The 19,031-nt window shown below is 43.1% G+C and overlaps 1 protein-coding gene across 3 annotated transcripts in view; it reads right to left on the bottom strand.

The window, feature by feature from the left end:
• RNGTT (RNA guanylyltransferase and 5'-phosphatase) overlaps positions 1-19,031 on the bottom strand; it is a 416,958-nt gene that overhangs the window by 378,316 nt on the left and 19,611 nt on the right. For all 3 annotated transcript variants that reach the window (XM_075597840.1, XM_075597839.1, XM_075597838.1), the window contains exons 5-6: positions 6,867-6,942; positions 273-516 (exon numbers count right to left, since the gene is read on the bottom strand). In XM_075597840.1, the coding sequence (XP_075453955.1) occupies positions 273-516; positions 6,867-6,942 (320 nt within the window). The remainder of the gene's footprint in view (positions 1-272; positions 517-6,866; positions 6,943-19,031) is intronic.

The raw sequence follows: 19,031 nt of genomic DNA, 5'->3' as shown, positions 1-19,031 counted from the left end.
TCAGGGTTTCAGTGATCAATGAGACCTAAATGGCTTTCATGCATTTTGTCCCCTTTTTATTATTTCACCAGCTGTAAGCAAGGCAACCTGTGTTATTTTACTGTATGTTCATGGCAGAGGTCATTTTACATTTGAATTGAAGGAAAATGTACAGAATTGCTAAATAAAGCTCCAAAATCACCTCACACTGGTAAAAAGTCAGGAAATATGTTATTTTTATGGGGAGTTGGGGGAATTGCTGCTTTGAAACTGTCGAGAAAGGGAATAATTACCAGTTTTAAACGTTCCCTCTTCCTTCTGTTAAAGGCGGCTCCTGAAGATCCCGCCTCTGCTTCCTGCAGTACTGGGTTCCCTTCATCGTCCTCATCCTCTTCATCAAAGCACCAGTCTGGGAGTTCGGGAGGTGGAGGTGCGTCCTCGATGTCCCCGTAACGACGGAAGAGCTCCTTCAGGTAATCTCCTTTATAAATGCCTGGCGGCCTGGCCTGAGAAAAGGTAGCCACTGCAGCCTCTATGCTGAGAAGAAAAAAAACATTACAACGCGTCAATACAACACTAAATGAGAAAATGTAAAACATGTCTGTGTGTGTCTGTATGTGTGTGTGTGTGTGTGTGTGTGTGTGTGTGTGTGTGTGTGTGTGTGCGTCAGTATCTGTATGAGTATGTGTGTGTGTGTGTGCGTCAGTGTCTGTATGTGTGTGCGTCAGTGTCTGGGTGTGTGCGTGTGTCTGTCTGGGTGTGTGCGTGTGTCTGTCTGGGTGTGTGTGTGTGTGTGTCTGTGTCTGTCTGGGTGTGTGTGTGTCTGTCTGTCTGTGTGTGTCTGTCTGGGTGTGTGTGTGTGTCTGTCTGGGTGTGTGTGTGTTTCTGTCTGGGTGTGTGTGTGTCTGTCTGGGTGTGCGTGTGTCTGTCTGGGTGTGCGTGTGTCTGTCTGGGTGTGCGTGTGTGTGTGTGTGTCTGGGTGTGTGTGTCTGTCTGTGTGTGTGTGTGTGTGTGTGTGTGTGTGTGTGTGTGTGTGTGTGTGTCTGTCTGGGTGTGTGTGTGTCTGTCTGGGTGTGTGTGTGTCTGTCTGGGTGTGTGTGTGTCTGGGTGTGTGCGTGTGTGTGTCTGGGTGTGTGCGTGTGTGTGTCTGGGTGTGTGCGTGTGTCTGTCTGGGTGTGTGTGTGTGTGTGTGTGTGTGTGTGTGTCTGTCTGGGTGTGTGTGTGTCTGTCTGGGTGTGTGTGTGTGTGTGTCTGTCTGGGTGTGTGTGTGTGTGTGTGTGTCTGTCTGGGTGTGTGTGTGTGTGTGTCTGTCTGGGTGTGTGTGTGTGTGTGTGTGTCTGTCTGGGTGTGTGTGTGTCTGTCTGGGTGTGTGTGTGTATCTGTCTGGGTGTGTGTGTGTGTGTGTGTATCTGTCTGGGTGTGTGTGTGTGTTTCTGTCTGGGTGTGTGTGTGTGTCTGTCTGGGTGTGTGTGTGTCTGTCTGGGGGTGTGTGTGTCTGTCTGGGGGTGTGTGTGTCTGTCTGGGGGTGTGTGTCTCTGTCTGGGGGTGTGTGTCTGTGTGTGTGTCTGTCTGTGTGTGTGTGTGTGTGTGTGTGTGTGTGTGTGTGTGTGTGTGTGTGTGTGTGTGTGTGTGTGTGTGTGTGTGGTGTGTGTGTGTGTGTGTCTGTATGGGTGTGGGTGTGTCTGTCTGGGTGTGTGTGTCTGTCTGGGTGTGTGTCTGTCTGGGTGTGTGTGCGTCAGTGTCTGTATGTGTATGTGTGTGTGTGTGCATCAGTGTCTGTATGTGTATGTGCGTCAGTGTCTGTATGTGTGTGTGTGTGTGTGTGTGTGCGTCAGTGTCTGTATGTGTATGTGCGTCAGTGTCTGTATGTGTATGTGTATGTGCGTCAGTGTCTGTATGTGTATGTGCGTCAGTGTCTGTATGTGTATGTGTATGTGCGTCAGTGTCTGTATGTGTATATGAATGTGCGTCAGTGTCTGTATGTGTATGTGCGTCAGTGTCTGTATGTGTATGTGCGTCAGTGTCTGTATGTGTATGTGTATGTGCGTCAGTGTCTGTATGTGTATGTGTATGTGTATATGTATGTGCAGTGGTTGACAAATCACCAAAAAATCAACTCGCCACACAAAAAAAATGTACTCGCCACCTAGTAGCAAACGAGTGCTGCTTGGGCCAATATTTACTCGCCCGGGGGTTAAATCCACTCGCCCGGGGCGAGCAAATGTATAGGTTTGTCGAACACTGTGTATGTGTATGTGTGCGTCAGTGTCTGTATGTGTATGTGTGCGTCAGTGTCTGTATGTGTATGTGTGCGTCAGTGTCTGTATGTGTATGTGTGCGTCAGTGTCTGTATGTGTATGTGTGCGTCAGTGTCTGTATGTGTATGTGTGCGTCAGTGTCTGTATGTGTATGTGTGCGTCAGTGTCTGTATGTGTATGTGTGCGTCAGTGTCTGTATGTGTATGTGTGCGTCAGTGTCTGTATGTGTATGTGTGCGTCAGTGTCTGTATGTGTATGTGTGCGTCAGTGTCTGTATGTGTATGTGTGTGTGCGTCAGTGTCTGTATGTGTGTATGTGCGTCAGTGTCTGTATGTGTATGTGTGCGTCAGTGTCTGTATGTGTATGTGTGTGTATGTGTGCGTCAATGTCTGTATGTGTATATGCGTCAGTGCCTGTATGTGTATGTGTGCGTCAGTGTCTGTATGTGTATGTGTGTGTGTGTGTGTGAGCGCGTCAGTGTCTGTATGTGTGTGTGTGTGCGTCAGTGTCTGTATGTGTATGTGTATGTGTATGTGTGTGTATGTGTGCGTCAGTGTCTGTATGTGTCTGTATGTGTGTATGTGCGTCAGTGTCTGTATGTGTATGTGCGTCAGTGTCTGTATGTGTATGTGTATGTGCGTCAGTATGTGTATGTGTATGTGTATGTGCGTCAGTGTCTGTATGTGTATGTGCGCCAGTGTCTGTATGTGTATGTGCGTCAGTGTCTGTATGTGTATGTGCGTCAGTGTCTGTATGTGTATGTGTGTCAGTGTCTGTATGTGTATGTGCGTCAGTGTCAGTGTCTGTATGTGTATGTGCGTCAGTGTCTGTATGTGTATGTGTATGTGCGTCAGTGTCTGTATGTGTATGTGTATGTGTATGTGCGTCAGTGTCTGTATGTGTATGTGTATGTGTATGTGCGTCAGTGTCTGTATGTGTATGTGTATGTGTGCGTGTGTGTCTGTATGTGTATGTGTGCGTGTGTGTCTGTATGTGTATGTGTATGTGTATGTGTGCGTGTGCGTCTGTCTGTGCGTCTGTCTGTGCGTCTGTCTGTGCGTCTGTCTGTGCGTCTGTCTGTGCGTCTGTCTGTGCGTCTGTCTGTGCGTCTGTCTGTGCGTCTGTCTGTGCGTCTGTCTGTGCGTCTGTCTGTGCGTCTGTCTGTGCGTCTGTCTGTGCGTCTGTCTGGGTGTCTGTCTGTCTGTGTGTGTGTCTGGGTTTGTGTGTGTGTGTGTGTGTGTGTCTGTCTGGGTGTGTGTGTGTGTGTCTGTCTGGGTGGGTGTGTGTGTCTGTCTGTCTGGGTTTGTGTGTGTGTGTGTGTGTCTGTCTGGGTGTGTGTGTGTGTGTGTGTGTGTGTGTGTCTGTCTGGGTGTGTGTGTCTGTCTGGGTGGGTGGGTGTGTGTGTCTGTCTGTCTGTCTGGGTGGGTGTGTGTGTCTGTGTCTGTCTGTCTGTGTGTGTGTGTGTGTGTGTGTGTCTGTCTGGGTGGGTGTGTGTGTCTGTCCTGTGTGTGTGTGTCTGTGTGTGTGTGTAAACCGATTGGACTTTTTTTAATTTATTTATTGAATTCTGAGCCTTAAATCACTACTGTAAGGCACAACTTTTCCTGAACTAAAGTAGTACGTATTGTGTAGTTTGTGGTCATATGTGATTGTGCAGCTGGGCGTTTACTCTGGATAAAAACGCAACGTACAGATCTGTACTTAAAGTAGTGCCCATCTGTACCACAATGCCAGTCAAGGTTACAGGAGGACACTTTTAATTGGATAATAGAATCATAAAGTAATGTCCTGACCAGTCTGTACTAACCAGATTTGAGCAAACTGACACTAGCAAATATTTACAGCACATCTTGCAAAATGCAGTGGGATGGGGGGGGGGGGGGGGGGGTTCCTTCTGACATTTAAATACATTTCTGCTTCAGTATAAATGCCATAATAAAACGCGCCCTCTTTTTGATGTGTGGCTTTACTTTACTCGCTAGATTATAAATAATCAAATTAAACCGCTAGCAGACAGACTATTGAAAGGAAGCCCTCACAGTGCTGCAAGGACCTACAATAAATTGCAAAGCAATGTGCGGACAGCCTTTCAAGCACTGAAAGGATTACAGAAGCGTTTCTGGCTAATAAAAAATAACAAAATATAAAGACTACAATTACACAGTATAAACAGCGTATGCGGGAATATTGGCATTGCAGTCTAGATGTATTATATTGAAGGGGTCGGGTTTACCCCATTGGCAACATCACCTTAAAAACAAACCTAAATTCTGTAAAAAAAAGCTGTGTGTGCTGTGCACGCGCATAGTAAGTGAAACTTCTTTGACTTTTGTCACAGAAATTGTATTTGTGTTTGTGATGTTTTAATTAAAAATCAAAATACAATTTCATTGACAAAACGCAAATAAATTTGACTTATAACGCGCGTGCTCGGCACACATCCCCTGTATTAGCTATTTGCACTAAGTGTGAATTCCTCGTGTGTGCGTGTGACTGAGAGTGTGCGTGTGACAGAGAGTGTGCGTGTGACAGAGAGTGTGCGTGTGACAGAGAGTGTGCGTGTGACAGAGAGTGTGCGTGTGACAGAGAGTGTGCGTGTGACAGAGAGGGTGCGTGTGACAGAGAGGGTGCGTGTGACAGAGAGGGTGCGTGTGACAGAGAGGGTGCGTGTGACAGAGAGGGTGCGTGTGACAGAGAGTGTGCGTGTGACAGAGAGTGTGCGTGTGACAGAGAGTGTGCGTGTGACAGAGAGTGTGCGTGTGACAGAGAGTGTGCGTGTGACAGAGAGTGTGCGTGTGACAGAGAGTGTGCGTGTGACAGAGAGTGTGCGTGTGACAGAGTGTGTGCGTGTGACAGAGTGTGTGCGTGTGACAGAGTGTGTGCGTGTGACAGAGTGTGTGCGTGTGACAGAGTGTGTGCGTGTGACAGAGTGTGTGCGTGTGACAGAGTGTGTGCGTGTGACAGAGTGTGTGCGTGTGACAGAGTGTGTGCGTGTGACAGAGTGTGTGCGTGTGACAGAGAGTGTGCGTGTGACAGAGAGTGTGCGTGTGACAGAGAGTGTGCGTGTGACAGAGAGTGTGCGTGTGACAGAGTGTGTGCGTGTGACAGAGTGTGTGCGTGTGACAGAGTGTGTGCGTGTGACAGAGTGTGTGCGTGTGACAGAGTGTGTGCGTGTGACAGAGTGTGTGCGTGTGACAGAGTGTGTGCGTGTGACTGAGTGTGCGTGCGACTGAGTGTGCGCATGACTGAGAGTGTGAATTCCTTGTGTGTGTGTGTCAATTAGTGTCTGTGTGTTTGTATATATGTGTGTGTGTCAGTCAGTGTATGTGTGTCAGTCAGTGTGTGTGTGTGTATGTGTGTCAGTCAGTGTTTGTGTGGTGTGTATGTCTCTTTCTGTGTCCTGTCTGTGTCCTGTGTCCTGTGTCCTGTGTTCCCGTCACCCCCCCCCCCCCGCCCCCCGGAGGTACACGACCGCGGCGCAGTCCCCATTCTCTACCCCTGGTAGAGCTGCGTGTCCTGCTGCAGCCAGGTCCACACAAGGGGGTTACAGGAGGGCACGGTAATGTGCGTGGGGCGCTCTTCCCTCTGATTATGCTGTGGAGGACGCATAGCACAACAGCCTCTTCTGCCGCCATCACTGCTGCGCATGCGCGGCATAGGAGCGGCAATGGCGGAAGTTCACTCGCCCCCGATACACAGTTGCGCAGCACGCAGACCCCGCAGCCATTGTTGGCTTCCTCCGGCAGCCAGGTCAGCGGCCTCCAGCCCCACGGGGAGCCGATGTAATAATGCATCTGGGGGGAATGGCACATGTGCTGGAGCGGCCGGGGCTGAGGGGAGGGGTTAGCCATCAAAACACAACAGCGCATGCGCGGCATGGCAGCGAGAACGGCGGCCATTAGTAGCGGCGCCGGCGGCAAGCCGCATATGTCAGCGGCCGTGTGGGGAGTGCGGCGGCCATCAGGCCGTTAGGAGCGGCGACGGCGGCAATAGCCGCATTGATTTTTGGAGCGGGTGTGATGTCAGTGTTGGGGTCGGGCTGAGCCAGAACACAGCCCGGCATCAACTGCCAGCACTGACGTCACATCCGTTTCATTTCTGTCTCCACAATTCTTTTTTGCCCTAGTTCGAATAAGGTGCCACTAAGGAAGTTTCACTACAACAACCCATAGCTTTGCTAATATGTCCTAGCACAGTTGGTCTAGTCAGTTCTGGGGTTCTTGGTACAAAGGCCGAGAAAACCCTAAAAACAGTTTGCCTGTGAGCGGCATTTATAAACATTTCAGATGCACGGCACTGCCATTTTATCAGATATTAATACATTTTGCATCTAAGAAAAATACAGGTATGCTTTGTGCTCTCTTTCTTATGTTTTTTAATATTAATAGCAGGAGAGCATTTGTAACACCCTTTATAAACATTGGTGATTTATTTTTTTTTGTGCCCTTTCCAAGAGCAAACGAAACATAAAAAGCAGATAATTAAGCAACTGGCGTATTCTCCAAGCACGTTTTTCAGCATGATTGTGAATTTTGGCAACAGAATCAGCAGATCAAGACAGCAGTAACATGCATTACAGAAAATCCTGGCAATTACTTTGCATTGTTCCAGAAAAAGCCAGACAGTTACCTCCAATCCATCTTCTCTACTAAAAAGGCACAGATAAGGAAACCCGTTCGGTTAAAGCCATGAGTGCAGTGAACACCTAAAAAAAAAATAAAAAGAAGCTTTAACAGATCCAGTCCTAGATATGTTAAAATAAACAAACAATAGGTAAAAAAGGGAATGAGATGAATACAAGTATTTTATTAAAATATATATATATATATATATATATATATATATATATATATATATATATATATATATATATATATATATATGGAACACACAATAGATGCCGCAATCAAATCACCCTTGTGTGATTAAATAATCAGTAACCAGAGGTCAAGGTAAAAGGTAACCCTCTGGTGGTGCTACCGACCCAAAGGAATAATATGACTAAAAAGGAGGGAGAGTAGGGTCAAAAAGGTGCACTCAAATGCTGAATTATGAAAAATAGAAATGGACTTTATTAACAAAGAGTATAAAAAACACAAAAGACAGACCCACACAAATCACATGTCAGATCGCTATGCGACACAACGTAAAAACATCTTTGATGTTTTTACGTTGTGTCGCATAGCGATCTGACATGTGATTTGTGTGGGTCTGTCTTTTGTGTTTTTTATACTCTTTGTTAATAAAGTCCATTTCTATTTTTCATAATTCAGCATTTGAGTGCACCTTTTTGACCCTACTCTCCCTCCTTTTTAGTCATATATATATATATATTGACAGCTCATGTTGAAAGTGTTTGCACACATTGGAGTCCAGATGTTTAGGGTGAGTGAGGCCACGGTTATACCAGATGCCACTGAGCAGCAGCGCAATCCGGTGATGTCACAATCATGCCGTCACCGAGCGGCATCTTGATCAAGGAGAAGAGGCAGTGAGGAGACAAGGTTGGCATGGCGGAGGCGTGGCCGTGAGGGGTTCGCCCTCATTGGCTGAATCACGCGGCCATCGCCTGCCAGAAACTAATTTCAAAGTCTCTTCAGGAGTCTGCCGCCCTGCAGCTCCAGGCGGCACGCACGTCGCTAATGGTATGTAAACCAACATAGGATGTCTGCCATTTGTTTCTGGTATAATCACGGCGTTATACTGCGCGTAGCTCTTAATTTAGTATCCTTTCCTAATTGGTTCCCTGAAACGGTAGCGGTTTATCAATAAAATCAGATGACATTATTAGAACAAACAAAATACCCGTTGTCACTCAAAACATTTTGACTTTTCTTTTTTTTGTAAAAGGACAAGCACCTCATTTTAACCATTAGTCACTGATGCTGGTTAACTTTGTTCTCAAATGGAAATGCATTTCATATAGAATATGTGCGAACATGTTTTTTGTAGAAATATTTAAAGGTTACCAATATCAACGTTTATGCATAATGCCAACTTATCAAGGGTAACTATTTTGTCATCCTACAGTACCTTTTCCTTACTCGAGGTGGAACGCTAGCCCCATCTAGTGGCAATTTTACAACATTCCACAAAGCAGTAATTATTGGCTTATCAAGTGGTGTAATTCTACTAAAGACAATTCATCATGTAATGTCTTCTTACACAAAAAATCTATTTGAAGAGGTGTTCAGTAATAGTCTACACTAAAATCCCTTTAATAAAGTAATTCCCAAGTTATAAACAGTCACATCTTTACCAACCAACCATTCTCAAAGTACAGAGAAGGTACAAGTGTTCTGTATGTTTGTGTGTATATAAACAAACATACATATCTGTACATATGCGTGTATATATGTATGTATACGGGCATATGTGTGATGTGTATATATGTTTGCATGCGTGTACACACACACACACACACACACACGAGAAAAACTTTGTGAACCCCTTAGGATTTTCACATATTTCAAACCTAAAATGTTATTCGATCTTAATAATAAAGATAAGCTGATCAAACAAATGACACAAAACAGGATACTTTTTCAACATTTATTTATCCACAAGTGATTCAACATTCAATATCCATGTGTGAAAAAGTATGTGAACTTTTAGATTCAGTATTTGGTAGCACCCCCCTGAGCAGCAATGACTTCAACTAAGCGTATACTGTAACTGCTGATCAGTCTCTCAACAGTTTTGAGGAATTTTGGTCAATTCCTCTTTACACAATTGCTTCAACTCAGTGACATTTGAGGGCTTCCTTTCATGGACAGCTCACTTCAGGTCCTGCCACAACAACATTTCAATGGGGTTTAGGTCCAGACTTTGACTAGGCCTTCCTGAAATGCGGAATTTCTTCTTCTGCAGCCATTCTTTTGTAGATCTGATTGTATATTTAGGATCATTGTCTTGCTGCATGACCCACTTTCGCTTCAGCTTCAGCTCACAGACAGATGGCCTGACATTCTCCTCTAGAATCTTCTGATAAAAGGCAGAATTCATGGTAGTGTCAATGATGGCAAGCTGTCCAGCTCCTGAGGCAGCAAAGCAGCCCCAAACCATCACACTCCCACAACCATGCTTGACGGTTAGGATGAGGATCTTCTATTCGAATGAAGCGTTTGGTTTTCGCCAAAAATAACTTTTCTCATTGAGGCACAATACGTTCTACCTTTGACTCGTCTGTGCTGAGAATATTGTTCCAGAAGTCTAGTGGATCCTCTATGTGCTCTTTGGCGAACTTCAGACAGACAGCAGTGTTCTTTTTATTGTTATTTAAGAAAAGACTGGTTTTGATTAAAGACGTTTATCATGGAAAAACTATGGAATTTCCCTAATTATCATTGAGGTTCACAAACTGTTTCATACAAACACACAAACACACACACACACACACACACACACACTTCGCTCCACCTCCGAAGTTTTAAAAAAGCAGGAGCAGGGGTTTTTTTTTTATGTATGTGCTATATGAAACATTGAGATAGATGGATGTACATACATACATATATACATACATACACACAATAAACCATTTTTTCCTCCATATCACATCTGCAAGAAATGTAAGATACTTGGTAATCAAGTTTCTAACATTCAGATTAGGCAGAAACACCACTTCCCAAAGTGTACACGGATGGTAAAATAGGGGCATAAATAGCTTAATCAAATGCCTTGGTGTTCTTTGTACGCAAATTCTCTTACGGTTTCAAGAAGCAAGACACACTTTTGCCCTCCTAATGCAATTAAAAATAAACAGCAGCATTCTTCCGCACCTAAATTACATGTTGCCATCTTGTATCTATAAAACAAAGACCCAAGCTGTTTTTCTGTGTACGATGTGATGCACCCTTGAATCACTTTATGTAAGTGCTGCTACTTCAAATCAATACAGGCAGTCCTCAGTTATCCAACACAATGCGTTACTCAAAATGGCGTTGGATAGCGAAACGTCTTAAAGCGAAACACATTTTCCAGGAACACTGTTTAAATGAAAGGTTCCGTTCCTGAAAATACCATTTTTAACACTAAAATACACCAAATATTTTACGCAGGCAATAAGATATGCAGCACACACATAAATTATATACTGTATTATATTTAGCGTTGGATAAGCCGTTTTGGCGTTGTAAAAATGAATTTAGGTATGCATTGCATAGCGTTGGATAAGCCATTCGCTGTAAAACGAAGCGTTGTAAAACGAGGACTGCCTGTATTTTGAACAGTAAAACAACCTCTTTACTGATTAATGTTGGAATTCTTGACATCAGTAGATCTACTAGATCAGGGGGTGGCCAACCCCAGTGCTCAAAGGCCACCAACAGTTCAGCCTTTAAGGATATTCCTGCTTCAGCACAGGTGGATCAATCAGGGCTCTTTGTCATTGTCTGAGCCACCTGTGCTGAAGCAGGGATATCCTTAAAACCTGACCTGCTGGTGGCACTTGAGGACTGGAGTTTGCCACTCATGTCTTAGGGCATTATATCTAAGGCTGCGCTTATAGTGCCGGCGACGTGGCCCGAAAACAAATGCATTGCCGCCGCGTGCGCTTATAGTAAGCGTGGTGGCGACAATGCGATGGAGCGACGTTGCCGTCGCTAAAACTGGTAGCCAGCAAAATTTGATTTTTCAAGGGCTATCGCCTCACGTGACGGCCCTTGAACCAATCAAATGGCCGGAAACCCGCGCCGCCGCCACCCGGCGAAATATAACTTTCACCAGTGGTGACGGGTGACGGCGACACGACGGGTGACATCGACGGCACTATAGGTGCGGCCAAAAGGAAGTCATAGAAAAAGCATATAGTGTAATGTGGTATATGTCATTAACATACGCTGCATCACAGCACAGTGGGGGATGTCACATGAACACCGAGGTGGTTAAAACAATTGACATAGAAGCAAGACCCTGATTTGAGATGTGGTGCCAGCTCATTGGACGTGTCTATGTTTCTCCTATGCAATAAAAAATAAGCACCTGTATCCAATCTAAATTGGCAGCACTTTATTGCCAGCCACATCAAGCCCAGATTCACTGCAAGCCCAGATTCACTGCAAGCCCAGATTCACTGCAAGCCCAGATTCACTGCAAGCCCAGATTCACTGCAAGCCCAGATTCACTGCAAGCCCAGATTCACTGCAAGCCCAGATTCACTGCAAGCCCAGATTCACTGCAAGCCCAGATTCACTGCAGACATGGATACAATTCTGGATTGCTTATGTATACGGACGAAATAATCTTTCTTGCATCATCAAAAAAGAAAATGTTGTTCATGCTTCTGTGGATTTGTATAGTGTGTGATGCGTGATGGATATTAGTTGAAGGAGAAAAGTAATCCTTTATTGAAGCCTGCGACTTCCTACTTACTGCGGGCTGTTTCATAGCCCTTCCTAACACTATACAGATTCTAAAATAATAAAAGCAACAAAATAATGTATTTTGCTTGTGTACACAGGAACCAGAACAAAGAAGACACCACACACACCAATAGAAATGAAACACCATGATATATTGGAAAGAGAGTACAAAGTGTTACAATATAGAAAAATATTAGGGCCACAAGGTAAATATCAATAGATAATTGAGAAAAATGAGAAACAGAGTTGCAACATAGGCTTATCCTTGGGGTGGGGACCACATACCGTTTCAGGGTGCAGCCCCTTCGTCCGATGCCACCCAATGAAGGGGCTGCACGCCAAGGGTATGTTTCAACGGATTGTTTCTATTTTTTCTCAGTGTCTCCTTTTTTTCTAGTTCCAGTATATCCTTATTAGGTGGCTTAGAGTTTTTACACCTTAGACACTTGCACCCATTCAATTAGAATCAACTTTAAATTGTTGGATGTTCCTTTTTCCATTCTCCCTGTTTGCTTGTGTATGTACACTTCACATGTAAACTTCCCAACTCAAATAAAAGGTTTCGAATGGATAAAAACAACAGTAAAATGAATATAAAATACACAATCACAAGACCATAAACAAAATGAATGTCTTCCCCCCAAAAAAATGCAATCAGCCTTTAGTGACTTAAAGAACAGTGACCGTGAGTTTCAACTATCGCACTAGAGCCGGGTGTATTCTGCTTCCGAGACACGATTATTCAGTACAACAGAAACATAGAAAACACACAGCAGATAAGTATCATTTGTCTCACCCTCTCTTCCTATGCTACCTGCATTAAACACAGAAACATTGAAGACTTTATAGTTGGAATTTCTACCAGGGTGTACATGTGGACACCCTTTTGTTGGTCTGTATAGGTCTTCAGTTTAATGAAAGCACACACACAAACACACGAGCAGGTCTCAGCCATAAACAAGACCAGGGCCTGTAGCACTGAATTCCAGCGGTGTCAGTTTTGGGGTACAAACATACCCTATGAAGTTTTTTTTTTTACAATATAAATGTTGCTAGTATAAATTATTGGTAATGGCATGTGGCAAATGGGAAAGCTGAACAAGGCATAGAAAAAAGGTTTCGTTATGATAAAAGAATGCATTGCTTAGTTATAGTTTGTTATAGCTTTTTATAGACAACATTTCAATTTCATTCACTATACATTAAATATGTTTATTAAGTGTACTCCGCACTTTTGAGTCCTTGCTAGCCTGTATACAGATATTTTTCAGACAATCGATACTTAATATCCATTTACAGAATATGTACTTGGTCCGGTACAACTTCTATCCATGGGCAGATCTCTTTGATGTGTGTCATCTGCTAGAGATGTCCTTTAAATTACCTTTTTTTTTAATGCATATTCTTTTTATTATTATTTAAGTCTTGCATTTGTTTTGTTCATTATAGATATTTTTTTTTTGATGAAAAAAATGTATACAATTGCTGTCCTCCTAATATTTGGGGGCCGCTTTTGGTGTTCTGCAACTGGACTTTACCAAGAAGGGAATATGCATTGGAATTCAACACCATTAGTGTTTGAACACTACAACTTGGTTATATATGCTTGGCAAGTATTATGTAGTGTGTCCATATATCCATCTAGATAGAGGGATGCATGTTTATCTGATAAAACTTGAGTAATCTCATTCAAGTAATTTAGCTGTATGCATGCTCATATTCAATTGTATATATTTGATAATGACTGGATCTTTCAAAAAGCAAATACAGTTTTGATGCACTGATAATAGGTTTACTGACCTTTGCCCTTACTATGGGGGGGAAATTGTCCTGTATTTTGACAACTTTTTTTTTTATTATTGCACCTAATGTGCTTGTATTATAGTAACTAATGGGGTCATTCTGCAGTGGTGTATGTTTTATCTTTCTTTTTGATTGGATAGGAATTGTCTTGAATCTAGAGAATAGTGCGAATCTGTGTTGTATCAGAGCATACTTTCTGGAATTCATTTTGATTTAATTAAGGTGTATGTTAGTATACTTCACTTAATATGTGCACATTTTTGAAATTGTTGGGATATATGTATTTTTCACAATCATCTGTATATCTTGTATATGTATTTTTTTCTCATTTATTTGGATTTGGGATTTGACCATTACATTAAGGTCCCTTTATACAGATCTATCCGATGTGTTGGTATTGATGGTTGGGCATAGAGTGGTAGCGATTATTCCTAATATCCTTAGGGATTTTTGGGGAACTTCTCTACTTTTTTACTATAATGCTGACAATATGAAGACATACTCAGGCTCTTCGACTAACTTAGATTGCTTATAACTATTAGGCAGCATGGATAAGTCTATCTGTTATGATAATAGGATTTGGATCAGTATACTGTACATCGGTAGGATCTAACAGAAATCATGGGGCAATTCCACTCCACTATATACTTGTATTATTTTTTAAGCAGTTTGTTCATGGATCTTAGGTCTGGTAGATATTTTATACAATGTCAAGTGGTATATTTGTATACATTTTGTCACCTGGGACTGTATATATACAGTGATTTTATAGCATTGTATTTTATTCGTTTTTGTGTTTATTGTTATGTGTTAATTGTATTAGAGCCTTTAGCTTTCTGCTGATTTAGTTTGCATGTTGTTTCATTGTATTTGTTCACCTGTGATTGATTGAATAATTACTGATTGCTGATTATAGCCTAAGGGTATATAAATAAGCTATACCCATACACCAACTATACCCCTGAGGAAGTGAGTTGTCTCATGAAACGCGTAGGGTGGTGGTTAGTGACTTTTTTTGGAGTGCCATCAGCGTGTCATTAGCAGAGAAACGTTGGGGGTAATTGCTTTCCTACCCGGTCGCAAGTGGACTGTGAATTTCGGAGTACAGCAGTGAGAGAGCTGCACTTCTGTGTATGAGTGCGCACCCCCCTGGGAGTTTGCAGTCGGTACACAGAGTGGTCCCACGCGGCTACGGGTCGCAGGAGGGGAATCCAGCACAGGCAGTGTTGTCCTTACGGATTACTATTGGATTGGCGGTACACGCAGCAGCAGGACCTGCCACCATCTGGATTAATGTCTGATTTCCTGAGCTGGACCCCGAGTCTGTGGAAGAAATATCCCTTGTGCCCTTTTGTAAGTAGGGTTTCAATTTTTCCCCCCATCTGGAGCTGAGCACCCAAGTCCCTAATCCAGTGTAAGTCATATAATTTTATCAGAAAGTGTATTTTATTAAAATCAGGTTTTTTTTTTATTTATCAATAGGTGTTGTGGTGTTTGAGTTAGTATATGTATTTTGGTTTGTCATTTCAACCTTTTTTCTTTTGTATATGTATATATACACACAATTTTTTTTTAATTTACGAGTGTCTTACAGTTATACACTATACACTATGATTGGTCTCTGATTTTCTTTCCACATGTATGAGACAACGATCAAGACTCTATAAAGGACTTCTAGTTTCAACAGGACTGGACTTTTCCACTTTGGTCAGGTCTTTTTCACTGAACTATTTGATGTGTGTGTGTGTGTGTGTGTGTGTGTGTGTATGTGTGCGTGTGTATATGTGTATGCAACACCCTTTCCTCACCTCCTAAGGCAGATAGAAGGGGGAATATGGTGTTCATGGTGCTCACCTGCAGGTATCCAGAAGCCTGGGCCTCCACAAGGCAGGGAGCTTGGAGGGTAGATATTCTTTTTCACAGGATATGGTGCAGCACCTCCACTTGCAAGGGCTCTGTCAGAGGCAGGGGTGACCCCTTGCAGGAACTTGCAGATCAGTAACTTATTACAGACTGCCAGGGACTTTGCAAACGTGTTGAGGTTTATTGTCAGGAGGATCAGCATGAACAAACAGCAACAAATCGGGGCAGGTTTTAGCTCCCTGTAGGTCATCAGAACTAGCACCTCACACTACCCCTTCCACGTGTAGGATGGCTTCAGCACACACACACACACACACAGACACACACACACACACACACACACAGACAGACACACACGCGCGTTAGGGTAGCTGCTCTTGGTCTCCTAGCTCCAGGACCCCACAGTTGGGAATCTCCCTCCTCTACGCAAGGAGAAAGGCTTCCCCATTATTCTCCTGCCTGATTATATGGCTTGCTGCTCTGCTTGGCTTCCCTGGGGTATATACTCTGGCACAACTGGGCCCCACTTAACCCAACTCACTTTCTCATGCCTCTCTTCACGCAGGACCCCAGGACACACCTCATCCTAAAGGGCAGACCCACTATTTATATACCCTGGGGGTGTGAACCTTTCCTTCCCAAGTCTCTGGGCAAAACAAAGTGTTGCACAGCATCACCTCACTGGTCACATGAGCGGCTAGAATCTTCCTAGCTCTGAGTCATGCCTCATGTGCAGGAAGCTGCTACATTGTAGCCTAGCTAAGAGCAGGACCAAGTGTAAGGAGTTTAACCCCTACACTGCCAGAGTGCTGACCTAGCCTACATGCTAAAAGGGTCTGGTTTTAGCAAGGGGGCTACATGTATATGTATATGTAATGTGAAAGACTGATAGAGGTGGGCCTCAAGGAGGGGGCACTAGGATCTAAGCAGCCATTTTATCTGTTCAGGTTATGACAGAAGTGAGAATGTAGTTTCGCTCTCTGTGGACCGGCCTTCGCCTGCAGCTGCAAAGGAAGATAGGAATGCATGGGCCTCAAGGTTAGCGCCAGGCAGTGCCAGTAGAGATAAGAAACTATTTCTCCTGTTTCTATGCAGTATCCCCACTAGAGGAATGTACTAGTTAACAAGCTCCAGATGTCAGTCAAATATAGGGTAAAGGTTATAGAGATAGATAAGTGCCTGTATAAGGATTCTGGGATTTTATGTTGTTTTTCTTATAAGTTTTAGTTATTATTCATGATGTGCAAGTCACCACCCCATAAAGGGGGCGTAGATGCTTGTATTGGGTATAAGTATTATCTGCAATTGTATTCATACAGAGAGTTTCTGTAAGCTTTCTCCCTGTGTACACTTGCATACAATAAAGACTCACTTGTTATTCTGAACCCGCATTGTAATATTTTTTTACCTCTTTCACAGTTGGCGCCCGAATAGGAATCCCAATACCTCGGAAGCAGAAGCCTGGACGGACTAGGCTCCTTGATCACTCAAACCTGAGCCCATATGAATCAAGGTACGTTTAAATAGTTTGAGTGATTTGTAGAGAGAACTGTCTTGAGGGGTATTCTATCCGAGTGACGGGGTTCTTAACTCAAGTGAGTTATTATATTTATATATCATTATTACTGTTTTATTGTACTTCACTGTCGCCATATAAAAGGTGTAAGGTTATACTACCGTGTTGCCAAATGCAACGGGACTAGGTAAGAGTTCTAAGTGTATAATATGTGTTCAGGTCCGGTACATAAGTTGGTGAGAAAATATAATAAAGGGACGGTCCCCGGACTGACAAACCTGTGTTTTGGTAAGGAGACTCCGAAAGGAGGTACCATTGGTTTTACTCTGAGCACAACAGGTCCTTGATTGTATCTTTACTCGTCTTATATCAACATGTATTCCGGAACCTAGGTAGTACATAATCAATTACATTTGTTTGGGTAACGGATGTAGTACATAATCAATTAAATTTGTTTGTGTAACGGACAAATATGGGAAACTTAAATTCTCACACCGACCAAAGGGTCGCCGTTAGAAACGGTGTCTAAATTATATGGGACAGAAGTAGGGAAATTCCATTTTTTTAAAATTGTTAGACAGAACGGAGAAAATTTAAGAGAATAGTTATTGTTGGCCACTAGATGGCAGCTTTAACCTCCTTATTTTATGTAGTTTGCGTAAGACTTTATTGAATACGCACAAAAAAATTACTAGGGATGATTTTTATGAGGCTTTGTAGCTGAATTTATGCTTGGTATTTCCCGGCTAATTGACGCTTCAGAGTCAGGCATGTGAGTATAAATTGTATCCCTCTTCCCCACAGCAATAAGTGGCTGAGTCACGTTATAATACAGAAGCAGTCTCGGTGCCGGCAATTTATTGTTGTGCCCTTGACAAGAGCTGTAAGAATGGACCTGAACATGCTAATGAATTGTACCTGAGTGAATCCTATATGTAAGTTTTGTGTGAGAGTTGAATAATGGGAACGCTGGTTTATTATATGTATACAAAATTACTATCCAGGAACTTGCGTGCTTACAAAAATAAGATTATTATTAATTGCGCGTGATGAAGTTTACATTTTTTTTAAAAGGTGTGTAGACCCATTACAATATGAAGAGAGAGAGAGATATAGAGAGAGATATAGAGAGAGATATAGAGAGAGATAGAGATAGAGAGATAGAGATAGAGAGAACAAAGAAAGGGAAGATCATTTGATCTTTACCATTTTTAAATAAAGCCCGGTCACTGGTAAAATTTAAGGATTTATTCGTTCTGGCCAGACGATAAACTTCTTAAAACCAGAAAAGACATTATTTTCCCTCTGCTCTATTTCCACCTCAAGAAAGGATAGAGAGTCAGAATAGCAGCCCAGACAGACCCCCTTCTCCAGCTTAACGAATGTGGAGAGACACATTCCAGAAACGAAAGTTAACTAGAAGCTCTGTAGCTTCAAATTAGTTTTAAAAGCAGGTTAGTTATAATATGAGGCGAGAACAGGTTCAGATTAGATTATTGGCACTACAGAATAGAATGGCTCTAGACTATATGATAGCTTCAAAGGGGGGCGTATGTGCCCTTGTCAAAGAACAGTGGTGTGTGTTTATCCAAGACCAGATTGGCAAGGTTTAACATGACCTAGAAAAGATAGGAGAAATACAGGAAAGATTGAGGAAAGGTGGAGATGGAGCATGGGATCCTTTGAGCCTTGGCGGATGGTTTGGATTCCTGCGAGCGAAACAGATGAATGCTTTGTTGTGTGTGTTTGTACTTATCATCTATGTGTGCGTGACTTGCTGCAAGAGTCTGATCCACAAATGTGTTACCTCTCCCACTGATATGATGACCCTTCTGTCTGACCAGGAAAACACGGTCATCTGCAGTCTCCCGAAGAAAGAAGATGGCGACCTAACTTTGGAAGATATTCTGTTCACAGCACCATACGAGACTGTAACAGGGAAAGGCAGCCTTCCTTTTCCCTCCTTGTATGAGAATCATGAAACCAACGAGCACCATCAGATGCAGGAGCACACCAAATTGCAACCCTATGCGTCTCTGGACTAACATCATGCCAGTAATTCTCAAAACAAGTGTTTTTAAGAATAAAAAGTGGGGACTGTGAAAAACTGATAGAGGGGGGTCTCAAGGAGGGGGCACTAGGATCTAAGCAGTCATTTTGTTTGTTCAGGTAATGAAAGAAGTGAAAATTTAGTTTTCGCTCTGTGGACCAGCCTTTGTCTACAGCTACAAAGGAAGATAGAAATGCATGGGC

Source organism: Ascaphus truei, chromosome 4 (assembly GCF_040206685.1).
Source record: "Ascaphus truei isolate aAscTru1 chromosome 4, aAscTru1.hap1, whole genome shotgun sequence".
In the NCBI taxonomy this organism is placed as follows: domain Eukaryota; kingdom Metazoa; phylum Chordata; class Amphibia; order Anura; family Ascaphidae; genus Ascaphus; species Ascaphus truei.
Note: the sequence above shows the minus strand (reverse complement) of the source record. Positions and strands in the feature narration are given on the sequence as shown.